The 25,724-nt window shown below is 45.5% G+C and overlaps 1 protein-coding gene across 1 annotated transcript in view; it reads left to right on the plus strand.

Moving 5' to 3' along the window:
- The first annotated feature begins 3,288 nt into the window (after positions 1-3,288).
- The window catches only part of dock (SH2/SH3 adaptor protein dock), a 152,584-nt gene continuing 130,148 nt past the window's right edge, over positions 3,289-25,724 (plus strand). Inside the window, exon 1 of the mRNA XM_045725928.2 lies at positions 3,289-3,402. Coding sequence (XP_045581884.1) covers positions 3,384-3,402 — 19 coding nt within the window. The 5' untranslated portion in view covers positions 3,289-3,383. The remainder of the gene's footprint in view (positions 3,403-25,724) is intronic.

The following is a 25,724-nucleotide window of genomic DNA, read 5'->3' on the forward strand; positions in this document are numbered from 1 at the left end:
ATTATGATAGATATCGTGAGGAGACAAAAACCCAAAACCCAAAACTTTCTCAAAACCCAAATGTCGAGTATACAATGTGTCAACTTTGTGAAAGAGAAAACATGCACTCTCTTGAACAGTATATTGTAGAATGTCCCATACTGACTGACTTTCGCCCTCCTGGGCTAAGGTATGCTGAACTCTGTAGTTACTATATGAGTACTGGAACACTTGATGATATATTGGACTTGTATCCAAGATTGACCATGTAATATATCAATCATACAATGTATATATATGATGTAACTATATAACCTGAGCTTGTAAAAGCACCTTCATCACCTTCAGTGATTAAGTGCTTAATTGCACACTAGTTTCTTTATCAGCTACCTCACCCTGTCAGAGTAAATGAGACAAATGTATGTGAATGCATGTGTGTGTGTGTGTGTGTGTGTATATATGTATGTATATGTGTGTGTGTGTGTATGCATATGAATGGGTATAAAGTATATATGGAAGCTGATCAGAATTACATTTCACCTTTGTGAATGTACATTAATGACACTATGTAAAAGACACATCTAACACTTTATGTAGGGCATACGTAAATCTGTGTATCTATGTATTTACGTATGTAGGTTAGCTTAGCATTTTAAAAGCACCGAATCACCTTCTGTGGTTGAGTGTTCAATAAACCCTTGATCACCATGGGTTGGCATGAGGTGTGAGTAGGTTTGTTTGGGTATGGGCTGTGTAGGGTTGTGAGTGCCTTGGCTAGGGTGGACAGTGTGGGATGTCTTAGCTGGTGTCTGGTTTCTTTGAGCCGGAGGTGTCCTTCCCATGTGGATAGCCCAGAAAAATGCAGCGTGTTCAGGAACTTCAGGCCACTTAAAACATAGTGTAGACAAATTCCAGTAAATATCTTTAAAATCCCAGTGCAATAGAAGTTTGGATGGACCCCAAAAATTCTGTTCTGGTCATACGAGTGACTGTAACAATGAAAAAAATGCGAGTGTTCCAGATTTTTATAGTTAATCAGTACACCTATTCAGCCAGACTTGTAATGATTTGTATTAATTTGATACAAGTAAAGCTTTTCATTCTGGGTGATAATTCTGTTACTAAGAAGGCAATACTAAGGTTAAATATTTTGTCCTACATTATTATTTATACTGTAAACAGAAACTTTAGTTTTCTGTTGTGAGGGAGAGAAAAATGTAGGTGACGAGATAGCTACCCATGCTCTGATAAACCAAACCAAACCTCATCTAACCGAACTATAGTACCTCTAGTTCTATTGAATTTCTAACATGTACCACTACCAAGGCAGTTATATATGCTCTAGTAATTTTTTTTAAATTAAAAGAACTGAAAATGTTGGAATCAAATAAATTTTGTGCTTATTTTACAATAATTTTTGTATCTTACTGCATGCTGAATTCAGCCTATTGCCTAAATATGTATTTAATTCTAGAGTTGTTTTGGGGCAAGAATACACTGAATGTTATGAAGTACGAGAGGCTAAGGGTAGGTTTCATTAACTACCTTAGGCTTTCCTTATTATTTCATACAACAAGAATATTATGTTTCAAATGTAACTCTGGATTTGAAGTCAACATCAACTGAAAAAAATATTAAAAAGTTATATCAGTCAGATATACTTAAAAGGAGAGATGCATCCTGTTATGCAAACAGATTTTTTATTATATTTTTATATTTAAGTGCTAAGATGGCTCAAGGCTGTATGTTAAGGGCTAAGCTGTTCCCAAGTTAGGGTTAAAATGTTTAGCAATGTGGCTACACATCACCCAATGGTGGAAAACAGCAATGTTTTCTGGCACATATTCACTCCATATGGCTAATTCCTTGCAAACACTGGGTACAACCAGAGCAGTGAGTACCTGAACCCCACCCCACACAGACGACCAACTGGAAGACTATTTATCATGTGGAGACTCCATATCATACAAATATCAGGTATTTTTTTTTTAACACCGTTACGTTAAAAAATATTTCTTAGCCTGACAGCTGAATATTGAAAGCCCCACTTGTCAAACCACAAATTTCCAGGCTTGATCAAACAAAAACACTTAAAACATCTTCCTATAAACCTAGGAGTAATTGCCAATATCTTGGGAGAAACCAGAAGCCTTTTAAAGAATCCCTGACAATTGGCACCTCTCGGGTAAGTCAGTGCCAAACCCCTTCCCGCCCACATGTCGATCCTAACACCTTAAAACTTAATTTAACTTAGCTGTGCCCCATACAGGGGCCAGATATTGTATCAATCCGTGATGTTGAAAGAGTGCTTGTGGCAATATTATGACACAACAGGCAAAAATCTCAATACAACTTTGGTGCCCCCCCCCCCCAGGAGAGCAGGAGCCACATATCCACCCAACGTCGCTGTTGAACTCAAGAGTGGTGTGTATCCTAATTAAATTTATAGTTAAAGGAGTCTAGAACAGTCGATGATACCTGGGTATTAGGTGGGACTAGGGATATTACATGTTTGTACTTACACTGCTGTGAGTGCTATGTCATGCACACAAAAATTACTTACAGTGCTCCTCAGAAGCGTCAATGGTGTTTCCTTCAGTTAAAAATTTGAGATTTATCTCCACTCTCCAACACCACTTGATCACTGAAAGTTGAAACATACGATAAACGTTTGGAAAGATGCCAATGTTTACATTTACTGAAAGTACTAGAAACTACCACAAGCGAGAGAGCGCGCGCTTAGAGCAACTTGACACTTCAAACTTAGGATCAGTTATATAGGATTAAATACTTTCTTCCACCCATAACTATGAATCCAAAGAAAATGGGCACGTTTTCTAACAAGAAGCGCCTGGTAATATGTTTTGTACCACTATGTAGAGTTTATATTGAATGTTTTCAGTATTATATCACTGTTTGTTACTGCTTACAATTGTATTTATATTACTGATAGCAGTTTTAATATAATCTATAAACAAAACGAAGTATGTGTAATGGGTGTAATCATCTTTAGCTTTACTTAATATAACGATCGTATGATATATTTCATTTGTTTACTAACTATAAAATGTAGATTATTTACTGTCGTCTGCTATTATCGATTACGAAAAGTTTGAGAACATCTGCTTCCATTGGTAATCAAGTTGTTATAAGGAAAATACTCCGTATAATATCGATGTAGAATTTTGAAAACAACAAAGCATCGCCTATTACAAATAGTTTCTTTTTAGAATCAAATGCTTTTAAGATGAGTTAAATCTTATTTATGGTAGACTGAGAGCTACAATTCATTGCCATAAATTTGGTCTGCTAGAGTTTTAGTGTTTATTATATTATCCAAACATCTAACACTGACATGTATTAAGCTGTGCGATTTTCCGTGATTTATTAGGAATGTTGTAACCATGTCGAGCTTAAAGTTAGGTAAGTAAAGCATGTTATTAGAAAGTGATATGCTTATGACGTATTAGTGAGGTTAAGTTTGGAGGAAGGACATAAACGAGGCGTGGGAAGAAGCTGGTGTTTTTGTTGTCAGATGAATCACTCCACCCTGGTAATAGAGGCTCATGTAGTTTACTGTATTATTGGTTTTCTGCAGCGTTGTCATGATGTATCGAGTGGAATGGCGTGAAATATGATGTTTTCTGCTTAGTTTCCTACATTTATAATCAGCTTTTATCAGTGATAATGGTTAGATATATGCGGGTAAGGTTAAGGTTTGGACATAATGACACTGGAGCATCCCATTCATTCTCGATCACTGCTGCTTCTTCCTGTCTACACTATCTTCAACTCTCTGGGTCCATAGTACTCTATGTCTTCAATAATTGTTTGTCTTATAATGACTGACCTTTGACAAATGCTGTAACATTATATAATTGAAGTTGTCTGAGTGTCCAGCTACTTGTAAGAATTTAATTTGTTTCAAAGCCATTCCAGAATAATGCCAGTGTAGTAGTAACCCTACATTTTGTTGTATTATATGATTTGAAGTAATTGGAAGGAAACAAACCATAGTGATTGATTACCTCAACACATTATCAGACCTTTCTCATCATGACAGAATACTCAAAATACACTCTGAACAAACCACTGACAAGAGGCACGGTACTAAATCATTAAAAAATTGTTGACAACTAAAATATTCGCAGAACTGAATCAAATTCAAATTTATCATTGAAGATTCCATATGAGAGGTGAGGTTCAATCTTGGGATGCAGCACAGTTACCTGCTCTCTCTCTCTTTCTCTCCATGTATGAGTGCCATACTCATGTCTCCTTATCTGTTGGGGTTTATGTACATTCTGTACATAAATGTGTACCTTATGTACCTGCTGGCTTGTGAATACTCACAGTCTTGTAGCACAGTGGTCTATGTCATTGACTCACAATCAAGGGTCATGAGTTCAGGTTCTGGGAATGACAGATATGATTGTGCATTGTTCCATTCATCTAATGACTGTTCAACTAGCTATAAATAAGTACCCAGGAGTTGTGGCAACTGTTGTGGGCGGCACCTGGGGAAAGGTCAGTAGTTGGCCCAGGGGGACCTTGATAAGTTTATGAACAGGCTTCCTTTCACTAACAGTGGGAACAAAAAGTCTCCTCTGACATTATGTAGGTTGGTTTCTCCTTGCTTGTGGAGTCAAACATGACGTTCTGTAGCTGATTCAGGTAGCCAGAGGGATGTTAGCATGGATTTCATTCCTCTTAACCTTCATAGGAGCTGCCTCATATGGGACAATAAGCCTTCTGCAATTTCCTTAATTCTTTTGTTTATGTTCTTACGCTTGACATGCTCCCACAAGACCCAAAAGAGGTGGACACCAAAGAGACACTAGATGCCAAGCACTGTGCAACTCCCTGGGAAGTGGATCTCTGTCTGGCCAAACTCATAGTGAGGACATGCGATCTGCTAACCTTGTGTGAACTATAAGGCAGTTGACACTAGGTGAGGACCCACACCCAGTCAACCACATAATTGAGGAGTTGGCTATCATCCAGTCCACTACATTAGGCCTTGTATGTTTACCAACCCCAGTAAACTATCTGTGACAGTCTAAAAATCCCCTTTCACTAAAAGCAGTACTGCCTCGACTGGGGTGGTGCAGATCCTGGAGAAGGGGCAGTGAGCTGCTGATGTCTCCAGGTAGATGGTCTTGTGATATAACCGACTTTGGGGAGCAGCTGCCAGAGGGTACCTGGATTGTACCTGGGTGGGGTTCTGGGGGTCCTACTGCCCAAGCCCAGCTTAGGGGGCAGGCTTGGCTTGTGAGAGCTTCATCCAACAGGCTGCTGGTTAACTGTTGCTTGGCGGTTTCTTCATTAGCTAGTAGAAGAAAATTATCCTGCATTGATCCTAAGGGATTGGAGGCTAAAATTTTCAGGCATGTTAGCACTATTTGAGTGTGTCAGTCAGTCATTCTGGAAGTTTTATGTACAGCATTAGGAAGTATGGCTCCAATACGCTTCAGGCCTACAAGGTCACATTGGAGGCTTGTCTGATATATTGGCAGGTGCACCTGCCAATATATCAGACAAATTTTCTTTGACTTTGTATTTTTTACGAGGAACAATGGCCTATAAGACACCCTCGTGTAGTTGGAAGCAGTCTATGTCTGCCTTCCACAAGGTCAGGCACCCAGAAAGGTAGGAATCCCAACACAAACTACAGCTGGTTAAAAATTGCAAACCAAAAACTAAACGAGCAGGCAGAACGTCCCCAAGAGAAAACAAGCAAACAAGCATGATGTCACTACAGCCGCGGTACCACTGTCTGCGCAGCTCCCCCCTCCTTGGGATGGGGAAGGGGGAGCCCCAGACCTCCTATGCCAGCTACCCAACCCCAGTTCTGAGGCTGTTGTGTTGAGTGGCGGTCAATCGACACTGGCTCCCATCCTTGAGCAGTGCTGTGCCTTGTGGTGATGTGCTGCGGTGTGGTGGTGTGCGAGTTAGGTGTAATTCAAGAAGTACTGGGGCTGCATGCACCTAGGAGTCACCTTCCCTAGGTGCCCTGTAAGTACTGCCCTTGAAGTTTGAAGTTACCTTACACAAACTGTTTGAGGACTACCTCTGCAAGGTTCTTTCGCTGCTTGGTGATTCCCCGCCCTTGGGGTCAGCTGGGGTTTTTCCTACCACTATTTGGCTTTGGGTAGGAGGTAGTATCATCGCTGGCTGGGGCTCAAGGTACTGTGCAGCTGTCTTATATTGCGCTTAGCGGCTTGTTCTGTTCCTTCTAGAGACATGCTTTTACGGGGCATTTCTTTTCTTTTCTTTTGCCTGGTGGGGGTCTGCCTGGTGTGGGTTTAGGACCACTTGTACTATTTTGGTGACTCTCTGCTAGGTCCCCATGATTGCACACATTACAGGGGTTCAGCTTTTGTTTGTTTGTTTGGTAGTTCTGGGATAACCGGTTAGCAGTACCTTGCCTGGGCTTCCCTTAGCAGTCAGCTCAGTCAGTCAGTCAGCTAAGGGGCCCTGGAAACCCCATTGGGGCTCATTGGTCCAATAGATGCGTTCTCTGAGTCCTGTCTCGCTTCGTGCGAGTTTGAAGGTTGCTCTGTCCCCTTGTCTCAGGGTAACACTCACCCGGATTGTCCCGGAGACTCAATTCGAGTGTCTCACTCTTGACATGGAGTCCTGTGAGTAGTGTTCCTTGCTTGTACTCCAGTTCACCCAGTCCTCTGATACTGATATTTGGGTGCAGGCAGCTTTCGCATTGCATGCGAAGTTTAGGTTGCTGCAACGCACTTGGTTGGTTGCCTTTCCAGATGCCCCACAGCTGCCTCGCTTGGATTATAAGGACCCAGACTTGGGGGCGTTAGTTGCCTCAACTTTGGTTTCACCCGCGCCTCTTTGTCATTTCCCTGCTGTAGTTCATCCTCTCCCCTTCCCCATGCTCCTGACTCCCAAACGTCTGAGGGTTTCGGAGTCGGGGCAGGGTGGTGTGAGGCTCAGGTGGCTTCGGGGACTGCCTCTTCTGGATCAGCGGCAGAGGCATTTGAGCCTGTTCCTCCTGCTGGGGCTTTCGGGCCGTGCCAGCGAACCCCCTTCTTCCCTGCTTTACTGTTGGACTTTGCCTTTTCTCCAGTGGCAGAGGATTTGGAGGACAGCTTTGCCCCGAGTCCTGATGTGGAGGATCCCGGGGCTGGGGAGGAGTTGACTTGTGGGGCTTGGGTCCCGTTTGACCTCGCTTGGATGCTGGTAAGCTATGCGTGGAGCTTGTTGTTACAGGGGAAGGGGTTTTCCTATCCACCCTCCCTGTATGAGTTTGATATGGGTTTGGCTCCTCTCTGGGTTCAGTTCCGGGTTCCCTTGGGTTCCTGGGTTCCTCCTTCCGGAGGTTTTCTGCTTCCCGCATTCCCCTTCGGAAGGTGCGGGGCCCTTGTGGCTTACCTCTTGCAAGAAACAGATTATGCCTTGATAATGAATCCTTTTTCTGAGTTTGGTTCCTCTTTTCCTTACTGAGTGCATTACGAGGTGCAGGAGTCTTCCTGGCTGGTGGACTGCCCATTCTTTTCATTGGGGGCATGGCATGCGTTTTGTCGGATTTGCACGCTTGAGTGGCAGGAATTGACTACGATCATTCGGGTTTACCTTGGGGGGGGGGGGGGCGAGTTAGAGCACCTCAATGCATGCTTGTTCGCCCGTGCTTCCTTGTGATGTCAGCCAGGTGCAGCTTCATGTGCAGGTTCTCTCCCTTTCAGCGTCTGGTCAGTGAGGAGGCTCATGGAGGATGTGGAAGAGCTGGGTTCCGGGCCAGCGTCCGGTACATTTGCCTTGGCGGCTCGGGCGTCGGGTGCTCTGTTGAAGTTGTTTGCGCCGATTCTGAATGAAGTGGTGTCTCTGTTCTTTGCTTCTTCCCTCAATTGCCAACAGGTGGTGCTCGTCCACTCTTTGGAATCTGCTTGGGCCCTGGCTCTTAGATTTTCATCCCCTTTTTGTCCATTGCTATTTGCTGAGTCTACAGTGGTGTATTTTCTGCAGGCAGCTTCGTAGAAAGGAGACAAGAGAGATATCAAATAATATACACGTGGAAAATACTGGAGGGCCAGCCAGGTTCCAAATCTACATAGTAAAATAACAACATATTGGAGTGAACGATATGGAAGAAAATGCAGAATAGAACCAGTGAAGAGCTGGGTTGCTATAGACACAATCAGAGAACACTGTATAAACATCAGAGATCCACGGTTGTTCAACATCCTCCCAGTGAGTATAAGAAATATTGCCGGAACAACTGTGAACATCTTCAAGAGAAAAGTAGATAATTTTCTCCAAGGAGTGCCGGATCAACAGGGCTGTGGTGGATATGTGAGCCTGCGGGCCGCTCCAAGCAACAGTCTAGTGGACCAAGCTCTCACAAGTCAAGCCTGACCTCGGGCCGGGCTTGGGGAATAGAAGAACTCCCAGAACCCCATCAAACAGGTATCAAGCAGGGGTCTAGTTGCCGGCCTATGTCCTATGTCGGACTTGTTGGTTCTCCGGGGGGGAGGGGGGGTCCTGCTTGGAAGGATCGTTCCAGGGCTTGGGGTTCCTTGTGTCGTTGTAAGCCAGTGGTGCCAGATTCGGGGCCGGCCTCTCCTGCAGAGCCATCGGCGTCTGGTCCGGGCAGTGCCTGCTCTGAGCGTCAGTTGGGCTCTCGTAAGGGTCATCGGCCTTTTCACGGTTCATCCCATTGGCGCGGCGATAGGGGTGAGGCTCGCACTGTTTGCCCTTGCCTGGTCCCACAATTCGTACTCATTTTGAGTTGTTTCCTTGGGCCTGAGGTGACGTTGGGTGTCGCGTGTGTGCTCACCAGGGATATGGTTCTTTCCCAGCTCGCCAGATTCGGGTTCTTGGTGAAATGGAGGAAGTCCCATTTGGTTCCCTCTCAGGTTCTGACTTGGCTGGGTTTTGTGTGTGACTCTCGGACCGCTTCCTTGTCTCTCCCTCCCGCGGCATTGCTGCAGCTGTAGTCCCGCCTTCATCTGTTTTGGGGGGCTCCCGAGACACTTGTTGGTTGTTCGAGCAGCTGTGTGGCAGTCTGAACTTTGCCATGCTGGTCTACCGTCGGGCTCACAGCAAGGTGCGGGAGTTTGCGACGGTGTGGCTTTCGCTTCAGAGGGTTTGCGTCGCATGTGGATTGACAATCCGGCTTCATTCGGACTGCTCCCCAGTGATTCCTTGTCTGAACTGCAGGGCTTCGATGAGGGCCTTGGTTCTTTGTGGCTGGTTATTTCAGGTGACTCGTCTGCTGAGTTCTCGGGGTTTGGCTCTCCTGGTGGTTTATATCCAGGGAGTGTCCAGCGTCTTGGCAGATGGCCTGTCCCGCTTCATTCACCTGTCCATGGAATGGATATTCGATGCCGATCGTTCCATTGGCTCTGCCAGATGTTTGGGCACCCGAGTTGGACCTCTTCATGACGGCCTGGTTGAGGCGTTTTCTGGTATATGCGGTGCCCTTCCCCGACTGCAAGGCCATTGGGGTCGATGTCTTTCGACTGGACTAGCTGTGGTGGGGTTACCTGTACTTGTTCCCCCCGGTTCGGTTGTTGCTCCATGTCCTGGCTCACTTGAAGACTTAGCAAGAGAGTGTAGTCCTCTTGGCTCCTTGGTGGCCAGTTCAGCCCTGGTTTCAGGCTCTTCATGCTCTGTGTCTGAACCCAAGGGTCTTCCTGTGACTCCGCCTCTTTCAGCAGATCGGTCCGGTCCGGTACATGGCTGGTACGTTGTTCTCCTACGATCTTCATGTCTAGTCTTTTTGATGTGGGTTTATCACCATTTGTATGATGTTCAGGTGGCTTCGTTGATGGTGTCTGCGAGTTTCGTCTCGGCAGTAGTATAAAGTTTCCGTGCGGTTCTTTCGGCACTTCTTGACTCTTTGTAGGTTGTCTTCGATTTCTGATCGGATTGTTTTGTCCTTTCTCTCTTGGTTGTTTCAGGACCGTCATCTTATGCCGATTACTGTCGCCTCGTATTGTGCGGCGCTGGCGGAAACCGCTTCAGCTTGCATTCAGGGTGGATGTCACTTCTGCTTCATTCCGCATGCTTTCTTGGGCATTGTTTCACCTCCGGCCTGCTCATGCGCCGCCTGAGTCGTCCTGGTTGTTGGACTGGGTGCTCTCTTTTCTCTCTTCTCCTCGGTTTGTGGAGGTCCCTTCAGTTCAGGACTGCCTTTCTAAGGCTCTTTTTCTTGTTGGCATTGGCCTCGGGGGGGGGGGGGGGGTAGGGTCAGGGAGCGTCATGCTCTCCTCCAGTGTAGGGGTTTCTGCTCAATTGGTCCTGTTGGTTGTTTTTTTCATTTGCAGCTGTCTCTTTCTTTTCTGGCAAAGAATGAGACTGCAGCTTTCTGGAGGGGTCCTTGAGTTGTTGATGCTTGGTTAGTTCGGCCGGGGGTGCATCATGTCTTGTGTCCGGTTGCGGCTCTTCACTGTTACTTGCATGCCACGGCCTCCGTGGCAAGAGATGTGCTTCATGTTAACCCAGTTTCCCTTCTTCCCTGTTCCAGGGTGCAGGTCTCCCAGGTCGTCCACAGGATTATTCGGCCCCAGCTAGCCTGCGGTCTATCCTTGTGTCCACGATGTTCATAAGTTAGCGGCTTTGGCTGCTATTTTTCGTAATATGTCCTGAGCTGACTTTCGGGCACGAGGTTTTTGGAGGTCGAACAGGGTCCTGGCTACAAGGTACCTTGTTAATGTTCCTAGCCCTTCTCGGGCTTGTGTAGCCTTGAGTCGCAGGTTCATCAGTCATACTTGGCATCTGGAGAAGTTGTAGAGAATCTCAACATCATTTGGATCTGGGTAGCTGGGGAGCATTTGACCCATGGGATGGCAGTGCCCCAAAATCAACACCACTACCACATTCTGTGTTTAACCACTGTGCTGCGCTGGCCAAGAAATCTTGTTTGCCCATTGCTGCGTCAACCAAGAAAGCACTTTTTTATTTTTCCATACACAGTCGAAACATGCTTGCAGTAGGTTGGGTACAAAATGGACTCCTGGAACCTCCAGTGAAAGGCAGCTATCGTGAAAAAATAATCCCAGATTTTCCCTAGGGCTGCTGGCAGGATCAGTTCTGAATGAGCAACCAAAGGTGGCACGCACTTCTGGCTCTCAATCCCTTGTTGGACACGGTGTTGAAAGATTGCTCTCCTTCAGTGAAATTCAGACCTTATTATTTGAAGAACATAAGGGTCATGATATTGATGAAGCTAGGCACAATAAGGACCTAACACAAAGGTCGGATGCAAGTGCTACAGCAACGATGAAGATGATACAGCTAACGTATCCAGTTGTAGCTGAATTGTAGTATTCCATGCTCACCCGTGTTATCTCCAATTTTTTTTTATACTGTAGATGATTCATAGATGAATCGTTTTCTGCGTTCAGTAATGATGTATCTGATACAAGTAGCATAGATGGACAATGTTGGTTTCTTTGATGATGTTTTCCATGGATCTTTTCAGTAATAGCTGAATCTCTTCCAGAATACACTGTACCTTACAATTGATCTTTTTTTATAACTTTTTCAAGACTATTTTACACTTCACGAGTGTGGCTACATACCACCTACAGGTACTAAAGCAAAGAGGGTACATGAATGCATTATTTGCAAGGACACAGAACGAAGAAACAGGAAGCGAAAATCTGTTTGTACCTGGTGTATCGAGAGCGAAGTCCCGCTGCTTCAATGATTATCTCGCACTCCTGAAGTACTGAGTGTGTAATACAGTGTGTTACTATGTAAATAATGTGTGAAACTGTACACATTGTAATTTTAGTGATTTTGAACAAGAAATATTGTAACAATAAACATTTATTGTGAACACATTACTGACATGTATCACAGTTCCATGGAACATTATGAATATTTGAATGTATACATATTGTAAAGGACTCAAATATGTATCATATATGATAAAAAAAATTGCATTGGAATTACATAGAACAAATAATTGAAAATATATTTGTGGCAACTCGCGGTGCTTGAATGGCCTGTGCGTGCCTGTCTTTGGGAGCTTCACGCACGGGCGACCAGCAAAATGATGATGTTGTAATGACCGCTTACCCTGTCGTAATAACCGCGGTCTCTATTGTAATAACCCGATGTTCCCCAGTATTAATCCTGTTATCTTGTTATCTCTCGTGATCGTAATATACGCTCTCTGTTGTACATCTCTGTCTCTCTTCACTCAATACCCCAGCTTAACACTGTTACAGTCCAGTATGACCCCTCACTGGACTGCCACGTATATAAGAGGAATATTAAATGAGGAAGATACACCAAGGACAAGGGTTATTCGCTTATTACTAATTATAAAATAAAAACCATTAAAGCACTGCCACCACCTTCCCGACCAACCATACCTGAATGTGTCGATCACCGATCCCCCAGGAAGGCAAGGAATCAGTAACCATGGGACTCCGGGTAATACGAATTTCAGTAATAAATTTTGGAAAATTAGTTTGTGTAATTTACGTTACTAATTTAAATCCAAGGGCAACTTTAGTATCGATTAATTGTTAGGAGAACCTGGGGGGCTTCCAATACAACACCTAAAAATGACAAAGTAGCAAAATATATCAAAGGGGAGTTAAGTGAATACCACTGGACAAGCTATACAATTTATTTTATGAAACATGTAAATTAAGACAATTTGAACACATCACCTATTCTATTCCCCTAGAGGCACAATGGATATTTACCGAGGACACAAAACTCAAGTGCTACTATACCTTAAATACCCGCACTACGGCCACGATGTTGATGGCTGCCCTCAGCCCCGAGGATACGGGCTTGCGGCCCCTGTTCCTAATACACTCCCAAGACACACTGATGAAATTTTGTTTTACCAGCTTATTGCTGGGAAGGATTACTCCTCCCACCATCTACTACAGCCCCAGGGCTCCACCCATTATTTTGGCAATGGCCAACCATTTAACACGTAGGCCTGAGGTCTGGCTCTCTAGGGCCAATAAGGACTTGGCCCTTATCTCAGGCCAATCACCTTCACTGATCTGTCGTGGAAAGCTACATGAATTCCTGAAGATTGAGTCAGCTCTCCCCAGCTAAAGAGAAGGGGGACAAGGCGCGTCTATGGAGCCCAGGCACCTGCGAGCAATGTTTACAAAACTGATAAATTATGTTCAAGCCTGTCTCCTCTAAGATAGCGAGTAGGGACATTTGACTCTGCCTCGTATGGGGAAGAGGCCGGTGAGAGGGGAAGAGAGGGAAATATCTGAGTGGGGAAGTTGAGTGGGAGAAGCCAAGGTATCCACGACCACCCTACCCTCAGGTCAACCTCTTGACCCTGACAAATGGTCGACAAGGGGGGGGGGGAAGAGGAGGAGACGAATGACGGCCACGGGGAGGGGAGAAGGAAGGAGGGGAGAAGGAGAGGAGGGGAGAAGGAGAAGGAGAGGAGGGGAGAAGGAAAGGAGGGGAGAAGGGAGAACCAATGATCTGAGCCCCAGAATGACGGCCACGGGGAGGGGAGAAGGAAGGAGGGGAGAAGGAGAGGAGGGGAGAAGGAGAAGGAGAGGAGGGGAGAAGGAAAGGAGGGGAGAAGGGAGAACCAATGATCTGAGCCCCAGATCATTACAATGTCACACGCCCCCTTCGCCACGTCCCCAACCTTGAGGTTACCTTGAGGTGCTTCCTGGGCTTAGCGTCCCCGCGGCCCGGTCATCGACCAGGACTCCTGGTTGCCGGACTGATCAACCAGGCTGTTGGACACGGCTGCTCGCAGCCTCACGTATGAGTCACAGCCTGGTTGATCAGATATCCTTTGGAGGTGCTTATCCAGTTCTCTCTTGAACACTGAGGGGTCGGCCAGTTATGTCTCTTATGTGTAGCGGAAGCGTGTTGAACAGTCTCGGGCCTCTGATGTTGATAGAGTTCTCTCTCAGAGTACATGTTGCACCTCTGCTTTTCAACGGGGGTATTCTGCACATCTAAATAGCTATTCTGCAACACCAATAGCTAAACTATGTGGAATTTATTAGCTTTTCTGGGGGGGGGAGCCCCGTCGGCTCCCCAGAGCTATCCAGGCTGATATGTAACTATTTGCTTTCTGGCATCAAAGTGCATGGAGTCCTTGCCTACTGGGGACCACGAGCCAGAACCTGACCCCTTCAGAGAGGCACGAGGAGCAATGGCCTATAGGAACCCTTGTGTGGTTGGGAGCATTTTATGTCTGCCATCGATCGCCCAGAAAGATAGTTGCCCCAAAAACAAACCCCTGTTCTGGTGAAAATATTGCTACTGAAAGCCAAACGAGTGGACAAAACTCCCCCAAACGAAAATTAGCAAAGGAGTATGACGTCATCACGTTGCCGTGCTGCTGTCAGCACAACCCCCCTCCCTCCCTGGGAGTGGGAAGGGGGAACCCCAGCCCCTCTTGCCAGCGATCCAACCGGCAGTTCCTGGCTGATGTGATACTGGCAGGTCGTGTGCCTTTGGCTCCTGTTTTGATTCCAGTTACTGTGCCTTGTGGCGTGGTCTGTCACTACAGGTGGTGTGTAAGCCAGGAGTAATATTCTATAGTACTTGGGCTGCATGCACCTAGGATTTCCTTCCCTAGGTGCCCTGTAAGTACTGCCCTTGTTTGCCTCTGGGTAGGAGGTAGTTTTTGCTACTGGTAGGGGCGCAGAGTACTGCACAGCTAGTTATCCCTATTATAGCAGCCAGCTCTGTTCTGCCTGGGTACGTTGTCCTCTTCCGGGATTTTTCTTTTGTTTTTGTTTTCTTGCCTGGTGGGGGGGGGGGGAGGGGTCTGCCTTTGGTTGGTTACCCTCTATCTATACTTAGGGGAGTCTTTATATAGATATATATCTGTTCTTGGTGGTACCCCCTGCAAGGCCCCCGTGAGTGGACCCATCCCGGGGGTTCAGCTTTTAAAAGTTTGCTCGGTAGTTTTAGGCGCCGGTTCGCACCCCTGCCTGGGCTTCCTTTAGCATGATACCAAGGCTAAGGGCCCTGAAAAACCCTGCGGGGGCTCTGTGGTCTAATGGATGCGATCCTTGAATCCCCTCTCGTTTCGTGCGAAGTTGATGGTTGCTCTGTCCCTTTTTCTCAGGGTGTCAATCACCGGTTGTGCCTCCACCATGCTGCCTGTTGGGTTGGTGATTCATTAGACCCGGAGTCGTGTGACATTTGTCCTTTGAATGTGCTCCAGTTCACCCAAGCTACTGAATATGATATGAGGGTGTAGGCAGCAGAGGCGATGCATGCTCGGTTTAGGTTGGTGTTGAGACTCGGGCGGTCTCGGGGGGAGTCCCCTTTCAGGATGGCAGCGAAGGCATTTGAGCCTAGTCCTACAGCTGGAGCTCTTGGGTCTGACCAGTGGGCCTCCCTTCATTCCTGCTTTTTTGGCTGCTCCTGCCTTATCTTTAGAGGCGGGTTTGGAGGACGATTTATCCCCGGGTCCTTGGGGTGAGGTTCCCGAGGCAGGGTGGGGTGAACTTGGGGCTGTTGGACCCCACCTGGGTTTTTGTACCCTTGGAGCGGGGCTTATTGTTACAAGGAGAGGGGGTTCTCTGTTGCTCCCTCCTTGTACGAATTGGATGTTGCGTCTACTCCTCCCCGGGTTCGGTTCCGTGATCCCATGGGTTTCTCGGTCCCGCCCCTCTGGAGGTTTTCGGCTTCCCGCGGCCTGTCACATGTGGTGCGGGAGGCCCTTGCAGCTTACCTCCTGCACAACCCGGATTATGCTCTCATGATGGATCCGCGTTCCTTCGCGTATGGATCTTCGTATCCGTACTTGGTTCGTTATTAAGTTCCGGAGGTGTCGTGGCTGGCAGACTGCCCGCTCTTCTCGTTGGAGGCTTGGCACACGCTCTGTTGATCCTGTGCGTTTGAGTGCAGGGAGACTCCGATGTCGTTGCAGGTTTTCCTTTGGGGGGGGGGCGAATTTGAGCATCTCATTGCTGTTTGTTCGTCCCTGCCCTTTTGTGGGATGTTGGTGTAATGCAGCTTCATGTGCAGGTTCCTTCCCTTTCGGCTGCCTTGGTCGCGGAGGATTTGCGTACACGTGGTCTGCTGGCTTCGGTCCTGCATTTCTTCTCCCTCCTTGAGCTGTTCTTCGATTGGCTTGAGTTGGATGTGGAGGAACTTGGGGCTGCCTCTTTGTCTGGTACGTGGCCCTTGGCGGTGCATGCGTCATCTGCATTATTAAAGCTGTTCGCGCCGCTCCTGCAGGATGCTGTTTCGCGTTTTTTTGCTTCTCGACTCGTGTCGGCATGCGGTGCTCGCTTCCTCCATGGAATCCGCTTGGGCCCTGGCTCTTAGGTTGTCTTTGCCTTTTTGTCCACTGATGTTTGCAGAGTCTGTGGTTGTGCCATATCTGCAGGCAGCTTTGGCTAGTTGCTGTCCTATGTTGGACTTGTTAGTCCTCCAGGGGGGGGGGGTCATGGGGGGCCTTTCCAGAAGGGTCATGCCAAGGCTTGGGGTTCTTCTCGTCGTGATAGGCCAGTGATGTCAGATTTGGGGCAAGCGCAGTCTTCGGTTCCTTCTTTTTCTGGTCGGCATGGGTATCGCCCTGTGCGCTGCTTAGGTTCTCGTAAGGTGCGTCGGCCCTTTCGCAGTTTATCCCATTGATGGGGCGATGGGGGGAAGGCTCACTCTGTTTGCTCACGCCTGGTCCCAGGATTTGTGGGCCTTTCGGGTTGTTTCATGCAGCCTGTGGTGGTGTTGGGTGGCTCCTCCTTCGGGGGGTTTGGGACTGGCAGGGCAGGCCTCTTCTCCTGCACATTGTTGAAACATCTCGGAATGGGTTCGCTTGGGCGTGGTCATAATGACTTAGTCTCAGGTGGGTTTCCCGCCTGATTCCGGTCCCAAAACGGAACTGCGCAGACCCCCGGTTCATTCTGGACTTGTCCCGTCTGAACCCGTGGGGTTTATTGTCCCTCCTTTTGGATGACTACTCTGTCCCAGATCTGTCTTCTCTTGAAGCCGGGTGCTTGGATGGTGTCCCTGGACCTCCAGGATGCTTGTTGGCACGTTCCGATTCATCCGGGGTTCAGGAACTGGCTCGGTTTTGTTGTGGGGCATCAGGGTTACCATTTTCGGTGGTTTCCATTCGGCTTGAATCTGGCGCCTAGTGTTTTCACACACCTTACTTGGCGCGTGGTGGCCCGCCTGCGTTTGACAGGAGGTCGGGTTCTGGCCTACATCGACAACTAGCTGGTTTGGGCTCCCAGCCAGTCTGAGAGCTAGGATATGGTTCTTTCCCAGCTCGACAGGTTCGGGTTCCTGGTGAACTGGTGGAAGTCCCATCTAGTCTAATTCTATCTGACTTTTCCCCGGGTCAGCTCTCAGGTTCGATCTTATGTGGGACGCTCAGACCGCTTCCTTGTCTCTTCCTCCGGCGGCTCTGCTTCGCCTATGTTCCTGCCTTCATCTGTTTCTGATGGGCTCCTGAATCACGCGGTGATTGCTCGAGGGTTTGTGCCAGAGCTTGAACCTTTCCATGATGGTCTATCCGCTGAATTGGGTGTGACTTCGTTGGCTGTTCTGGTTCCCTTCCTCTTCTCTCGCAACCTCTGGGTTCGGCCTCTGGGGGCTTTGCATCAGTTGCTGCGTCACCGGCTTCCTCTTCAGGTTTTTCGAGATTCAGTGCCTTGGCGCCTACTCGAGCCCTTGCTCGATGTGTTCATGGACGCGTCATCTCTTGGCTGGGGCTTTGTGACCAGTGCTCACCAGGTTGACCAGGAACGGTGGGGTCCGTCTTTCCGTCGGGCCCACAGCACGGTGCGGGAGCTCGCAGATCAATGATCTGGCTCCATTCAGACTGTTCCCTGGTGGTTCATTGCCTGAGCTGAAGGGGGTTACATACAGTCCTTGGCTCTTTGGGGCTGGTCGCTTTGGGTGACTCGTATGCTGAGTTCTCTGGGTTTGGTTCTCCTGGCAGTTCACGTTTGGGGGTGTCCAATGTCCTGGCGGATGGCCTGTCCCGGTTCATTCCCCTGTCCACGGAATGGACAGTTGACGCCTACTCGTTCATTTGGCTCTGCAAGATGTTCGGGCCAATGGAAGTGGATCTCTTCGCGTCGGCATGGTCGAGGCGTCTCCCGGTATACGTGGCGCCCTTTCCCAACAGCGAGGCTGTCGGGGTCGATGCCTTCAGGCGGGACTGGGCGAGTTACCTATACCTCTTTCCCCAGGTTCAGTTGTTGCTCCAGGTCCTGACTCGTTTGGAGACTTACCAGGGAAGAGTTGTCCTTCTGGCTCCTTAGCGGCCGGCCCAGCCTTGGTTTCAGGTGCTGCTTGCTCGGTGTTCAAACCCGAGGGTCTTCCCACGGCTCTGCCTTTTTCAGCAGATCTGTCCAGCCCGGTATGAGGCTGGTTCGTTCTTCTCCTCGAGTCTTTGCGTCTGGAGTTTCTGTCTCAAGTCTGTCATCACTTGTATGGGACGCAGGCGGCTTCTGTGTTAGTTTCTGGGGTACTATCTCTCCTACAATTTGCAGGCATACCACTAGGACCTGGTTGATTTTCCCCTACATTTTAACACTTCTGTAGTGAGACATTACATTCATTCACTATGAATGATGTCGTTTTTCCACTATCATCATCCTCACAACTATTTTCTTAGGTTGAACTTTACCACTGACTTTCTTGGGACCCATGGTGTGATATATAGCAATTACGTTTATGTGCAGAAACCAAAAAAGCACAAAAACATTTAAATTCTTATTAAAGAATTCAAGCACGATCGTCACTAGGCGGGAGATACTGGTAAACTGAAGCACACCTCGCCTGTGCCACCAGGAACCACACAGTCGGTCGACCCCCATACATGTATCAACAAACTCGCCAAGCAAAGCAAAGCTCGTATACAGAGTCAAATTTTACGAAGAAATTGAGTTCGTTAACCGAAAAATTTGTAAAGAGGGACATTTGACAACCGAGGTTCCACCATAATTTTCTTTGCCTTGAAGCCAGTTCTTTAAGTATTTGAAAATCTAACTTGAAAAATAAATATGGTAGTAGAAAATTCAATTTCAATAATAAACCGATAAACTGGGAGCAAATAAACCAAGACCTCACAGAAATAAACTAGGAAGAACAACCAGAAAATGGAAACCTGAACCAGTGCCTGGAAAAAAATAAGCTCAGTAGCACTAGAAATATGCACAAACTGCATAACCCTAAAAAAAAAAAGAGGAAGAGGAAGAGATGTAGATTGAAATGGGAACGGCATTCCCTCTATAGGCGAAGAAAATGAATCACAAACAACTTGAAAGTCACACTCTATCTCAAAAACGACGAAGAAGGCTAGGTAGAGAAATAGAAACGATCGAGCTAAAGCTACAAGAATCATACAAAACTCAGGAGAGGCAAAGAAAGCAAGAGGCCATTAGTGAAATAGAAATCCAAAATATTTCTTCTTCTATGCAAAATCAAGATAAAAAATCACATCTAGTATCAGGCCCCTGCGAAAGTGAGACGGAACGTTCACTGATGACGACAAAGAAATGAGCGAAATACTGAGGAATCAATACGACTGTTTTCAGCGAGCCACTAAACACTGAAGATTGATAATCCAAAGGAATTTTTCATGGATGTGATACCAACATCAAATCATATATCAGATGCCACCCTATCCCCACTGGATTTTGAAGAAGGCATTGACAATACTGTATTCTTATGCACTCTACACCAGGCCCTGATTCTTGGAACTCTATATTCATCAAGAACTGTAAAAAAAAAAACACTATCTCAGCCCCTTCACATTCTTTGGAGACAGAGCCTAGATACTGGTGTTATCCTTGACATATTAAAAACAGCAGAGATAGCACCACTTCATAAAGGAGGAAATAAAGAAGAGGCAAAAAATTACAAACTGATAGTACTAACATCACACATCATAAAAATCTTTGAAAGAGTGTAAAGAAGTAAGATCACAAAATACATGGAGACACAGTATCTCCATAACTCTGGGCAACATGGTTTCAGAACAGCATGCTCTTGCCTATCACAGTTGCTGGACCACTATGTCATGGCTTTAGATGCTATGGAAGACAAACAAAATGATGATGAAATTTACACTGATTTTGCAAAAGCCTTCGACAAATGTGACCATAGTGCTAGTGCACATAAAATGTGTTCAAAAGGAATTACCGGAAAAATAGGCCAATGTATCTACAATTTCCTGACTAACAGAACTCAATGTGTAATAGTCAACAAAATAAAATCCTGTCCATCAACCATGAAGAGCTCAGTCCCTCAGGGTACTGTGCTTGCTCCAGTACTTTTTCTCATCCTCATATAGAACATAGATAAGGACACAGTCTATAGTACTGTATCATTCTTTGCAGATAACACTAGGATTTATATGAGAGTAGACAATATAGAGGACATGACAAACCTCCAATCAGATGTAAATCAAGTCTTTCAATGGGCTACAGAAAATAATGTGGTGTTTATTGAAGATAAGTTCCAGCTCCTACGCTACGGAAAAAATGAAAATATAAAAACGGAAACAACGTACAAAACACAGTCAAATCATAACATAGAACAAAAAGGCAATGCAAAGGATTTGGGTATACTCATGTTGGAAGACCTTACCTTTAAAGAACACAATAAAGTGGGGGGGGGGGGGGGGCAGGCATCCAACAACCTGGTTGACCAGTCCAGCAACGAGGAGGCCTGGTTGAGGACCGGGCCCCGGGGATGCTGAACCTCGAAATTATCTCAATGTACCTGTTAACTTTATGCCAAAACTTTGTTTAGTTCGATCTTCAACTTTCACTCTGACAAAGAAAGGCTGGGAGAGTTATTATTGGCAGGTAATTGAAGGTAACAAATCTTCCAACAATAAACACTTCAATTGTAACTACTGTACTGTGAAAAAGAACTAGGACACATTATTCACTGCATTTTGAAAATGTACAATTATCATCAATTTTAGATCAAGTGACACAGGATATCTGGAGCATTGTAAATACAGTATTTCATTCACATAAAGATGTGGTGTTGCATACCCGAAGTTTGATAGCACAGGCTAAAAGACTTAAATAAGATCCCATGTGTGACCGGCCATCCTGTGAGATGGGATTAGTAGGTAAATCTAGCTAGCCCTTGACCTACTGTATATTCTGTAATCCCCTCATATAGGTTAGGGTAGCAGCACAGTATAGTACTGTGTATCTAAGTATATTACTAAAAATAATAAAATACTCCCAACTGTATAAGATAGCCTTCAATCACAATCCATATGTTCTTTCTTGCATGCCTCATTGACCAACTAATCTGAAAAGTCATGCATTCCAGCTTCAACATGGGATGACATCAACACATATTGGAATATGCGGCTCCAGTGTGGAGTCCATATCTAGTCAAACACAAAACAGTTAGAAAAGATTTAGAGGTATGCCACCAGGCAAGTCCTCAAGCTGGAGGAGGGGGGATATGAGTTACAAGGAGAGATTATTGGAACTAAACCTGCCAACACTGGAAGATACAAGAGTTAGGAGAGACATGATCACTAACTATAAAATTCTTCAAGGAATTGACAAGGTAGATCATAATGAATAAATAAGCTACTGTATCTTGCTAACTAAACTGGTTAGCACGGGTGGAAAACAAACAAGGGGACACAGTGATCACGTCCTGTTAGACATTAAATATGCTTTAAGATATCATCTAGAAGAAAATGGGGACTTTGAAACAGTTGATAAACTCGATTTAAGGAGAGGTCACTATGGGGAACTTCGAAAAAAATTTAATGACTGTAATTGGACAGACTTGTTGCCAGGCAGGGAAGTAAATGAAATGTATGCCAAATTTTGCAAAATATACGATGAAGGCACACATTCATACCAAAACGGAGATGCAGGGCCAGAAAACAGGATTGGTTCAACAGAAATTGCGAGAGGGCCAGAGACCAAAAGACAACAAACATGGAATCAATACAGGAAGAGGCCAAACCCCCAAACATAGCAGCGATACAAAGATGCGAGAAACAACTATACGGCAGTAAGGAGAGAGGCAGAAAAATATTTTGAAAAAGGGATAGCGGATAAATGTAAAACAGAACCAGACCTATTCTACAAATTCATAAACAACAAATTGCAGGTAAAAGATAATAACCAGAGGTTGAAAATGGGAAACAGATTCACGGAAAATGAAAAGGAAATGTGTAACACATCAAACGAAAAGTTCCAAAGTGTGTTTGTACAAAATGAAATCTTCAGAGAACCAGACAAAATAAGAATTCCAGAGAACAACATAGAGCGTATAGAGGTGTCTAGAGATGAAGTGGAAAATATGCTAAAGGACCTAAGTAAAAACAAAGCAGTTGGCCCTGATGGAGCTTCTCCATAGGTTCTGAGAGAATGTGCATCTGAGCTCAGCATTCCACTTCACCTGATCTTTCAGGCATCCCTGTGTACAGGAGTCATAGCAGACATGTGGAAAAAGGCTAACATAGTTTCAATCTGCAAAAGTGGCAGCAGGGAAGACCCACCTCAATTATAGACCTGTATCACTGACAAGTGTAATAGTGAAAGTATTGGAAAAAATAATAAAAACTAAATGGGTAGAACACCTGGAGAGAAATGACATAATATCAGACAGACTGTATGGTTTTCGATCTGGAAGATCCTGTGTATCGAATTTACTCAGTTTCTATGAATGAGCCACAGAGATTTTACAGGAAAGAGATGGTTGGGTTGACTGCATCTGTCTGGACCTAAAAAAAGGCTTTCGACAGAGTTCCACATAAGAGGTTGTTCTGGAAACCGGAAAATATTGAAGGGGTGACAGGTATGCTTCTAACATGGATGAAAAATTTTCTGACTGATAGAAAAATGAGGGCAGTAATCAGAGGCAATGTATCGGACTGGAGAAATGTCACAAGTGAAGTACCACAGAGTTCAGTTCTTGCACCGGTGATGTTCATTGTCTACATAAATGATCTACCAGTTGGTATACAAAATTATATGAACATGTTTGCTGATGATGCTAAGATAATAGGAAGGATAAGAAACTTAGATGATTGTCATGCCCTTCAAGAATTCCTGGACAAAATAAGTATATGGAGCACCACTTGGCAAATTAAATTTAATGTGAATAAATGCCATGTTATGGAATGTGGAATAGGAGAACATAGACCCCACACAACCTATATATTATGTGAGAAATCTTTAAAGAATTCTGATAAAGAAAGAGATCTAGGGGTGGTTCTAGATAGAAAACTATCACCTGAGGACCACATAAAGAACGTTGTGCGAGGAGCCCATGCCACGCTTTCTAACTAAAGAATTGCTTTTAATTAACACTATCCCGGGCCAACGACTGGATCTCTAGTCTCTCATTTTTCTCTCGATTCCTCTCCGACAATGCGGCGCTGAGTCACTCATTAAAATATTTGTTAAAAATTTAAATTTTATCAGATCAATCTGGAAGTGGTTTTAAAATGAGCGCCTTTAGATTGCGCACAATTTAGCACCCATATGTCACTTGAGCAGGACATATATTTTTCTCTCGAATGCACCTCAAGCGGCATTTGAAAAAAAATATTTCTATAAAATCCAATTCTTATCCGATCGACTTGGGGATAATTTAAGCCACTACCAGATCATTCTGGTAGTGGTTTTAAAATGAGCGCCTTTAGATTGTGCACAATTTAGCACTCATATGTCACTTGAGCAGGACATATATATTTCTCTCGAATGCACCTCAAGCGGCATTTGAAAAAAAATATTTCTATAAAATCCAATTCTTATCCGATCGACTTGGGGGTAATTTAAGCATGTTTGCCATTAAATTTTCGTCTTCTCTAATAGTCACATAGCCTATTTGGGAGAATGGAGTTCGCTTGTATCTTCGTGGTAAAGCTATTGTAAAATGTTGACACGACGAGAGTAATCAACAAAGTTTCTTTATTTGGTGCCGGTCAAACGCATCCTTGTGTGACATTTTATACATATGTTCTTCTAGAACATTCTATTGCGAACATATTGGTACAAAAATTAAGTACATACATCAAAAATTAAGGTCAGGACAGTTAAAAGAATATACACTTTTCAAAAGGTGTTTCGCCGATCTGCCGTCGGGTGTGTCGTAAGAGGTAACACTTCAGCCACTTCCCACACTCTTGCGGGTGAGCCGCGATCATGATTCTACATTTATATGCATATGTCCGTGAAGGGAATTTTATTACGGTCACAGTGATACCAAAATTAACGACGTAGCACAATTCTGGGATTGACAAACATGAAAAGATCATAAACATTTCAGCGCGGTTTGACGCTCACGGCTAACGATTGCCATAGTTTTTTATTTGGTGCGGGTCTCATGTCGGGTTTGGTGAAATTTTACATATATATTCCTCTAGAGCATTCTCTTGCGAACAAATTGATACCAAATTTAAATGAATACATGGAATATTAAGGTGAGCAGACCGAAAAGATTATAAACATTTTAGTGTCGCTGTGCGGTCGCCCGAAACGAACGGCACACTGCCATGATAGTACACAGTTAACTCCCCGGCCCGGGATAGTGTTAAATACATGGATGGCGTAATACTAAAAAAATTGTTCACGACTTTTGTTAGGCCTAAGCTAGAATATGCAGCGGTTGTGTGGTGCCCATAGCACATGAACAAACTGGAAAAGGTGCAAAGACATGCTACTGAGTGGCTCCCAGAACTGAAGGGCAAGAGCTACGAGGAGAGGTTAGAGGCATTAAATAGGCCAAAACTAGAAGACAGAAGAAAAAGAGGTGATATGATCACTACGTACAAATTAGTAACAGGAATTGATAAAATCGATAGGGAAGATTTCCTGAGATCTGGAACTTCAAGAACAAGAGGTCATAGATTTAACCACCGTGCTGTGCCGAGTTTATTGTGAAATTTCCCCGGTGCGCATGAAATAAAGTGTTCCCCAAAAATTCTTTTTCTTCGTAAAATGATAAATTCCCTTCCCTGAACATGTCTATGTTACGGCCCTACTGGGTCGCAACTGAGTTCTTCTCTGACATTATTAGAGTTTGGGTATCCGGCCCCAAGTTAGTAGTGGCTTTCAAGGGATGTGTTCTGTAACGCAAGTAAATTAAAGGGGAAAGGGATACTAATGCACTAATTTAAATATATATATTAACCACCACCATAAATAAATATCTCACAGTCACTCGCTGGGACTCTAACTACACTTATATACAATAACTTGTCTTCCTCCGAAGACACAGGATGCTCTACGGTGCTCAAGATGAGTAGCCCTGGTTCTCTTCTCGTGGCCTCACGATGAATCCTTTGGTTCTCTAGGCAAATCTACCCTGGCCACAGGCCAGCCAAATCACAGTCCCACTGGGTGCACCGTCGTGGAGGCCTTCAACCACAAATCCAGCCTGTAGCTGGCAGGTTCCAATCAACTCCGCTGCGTAGGCCACTCCACGACCGATACTAGGGTTGCGAGCCCTAGGCAGGAGCCTCGTGTGATTCCGCTGATCACTCTCCTCTCTATAGCACCACAGTGGCTAGTCTCTTCCACCAGTCAACCCCTGGGTATGACGATTCCTCAACTCTGCCACGTCACAGGCAGGCTAACACTCTCAGCAGTGTTCGTCCGGGAGCAACTCACAGCTTCTGCAGCAAACACGTGGAGAGACTCTGGCTGCCTTGGGTAGACTGCCCATCATCCGATACAGCAGTCCCAGGTCGACTCTGTAATCAGACACGTCATTAGTGTTGGGGACACTCTAGGGCACCTCACTTACAGGCTTAGACACAAACGTTCACCTATCTACTCCATAGATGGCGT

This window comes from Procambarus clarkii, chromosome 44, assembly GCF_040958095.1.
Source record: "Procambarus clarkii isolate CNS0578487 chromosome 44, FALCON_Pclarkii_2.0, whole genome shotgun sequence".
Classification (NCBI taxonomy): domain Eukaryota; kingdom Metazoa; phylum Arthropoda; class Malacostraca; order Decapoda; family Cambaridae; genus Procambarus; species Procambarus clarkii.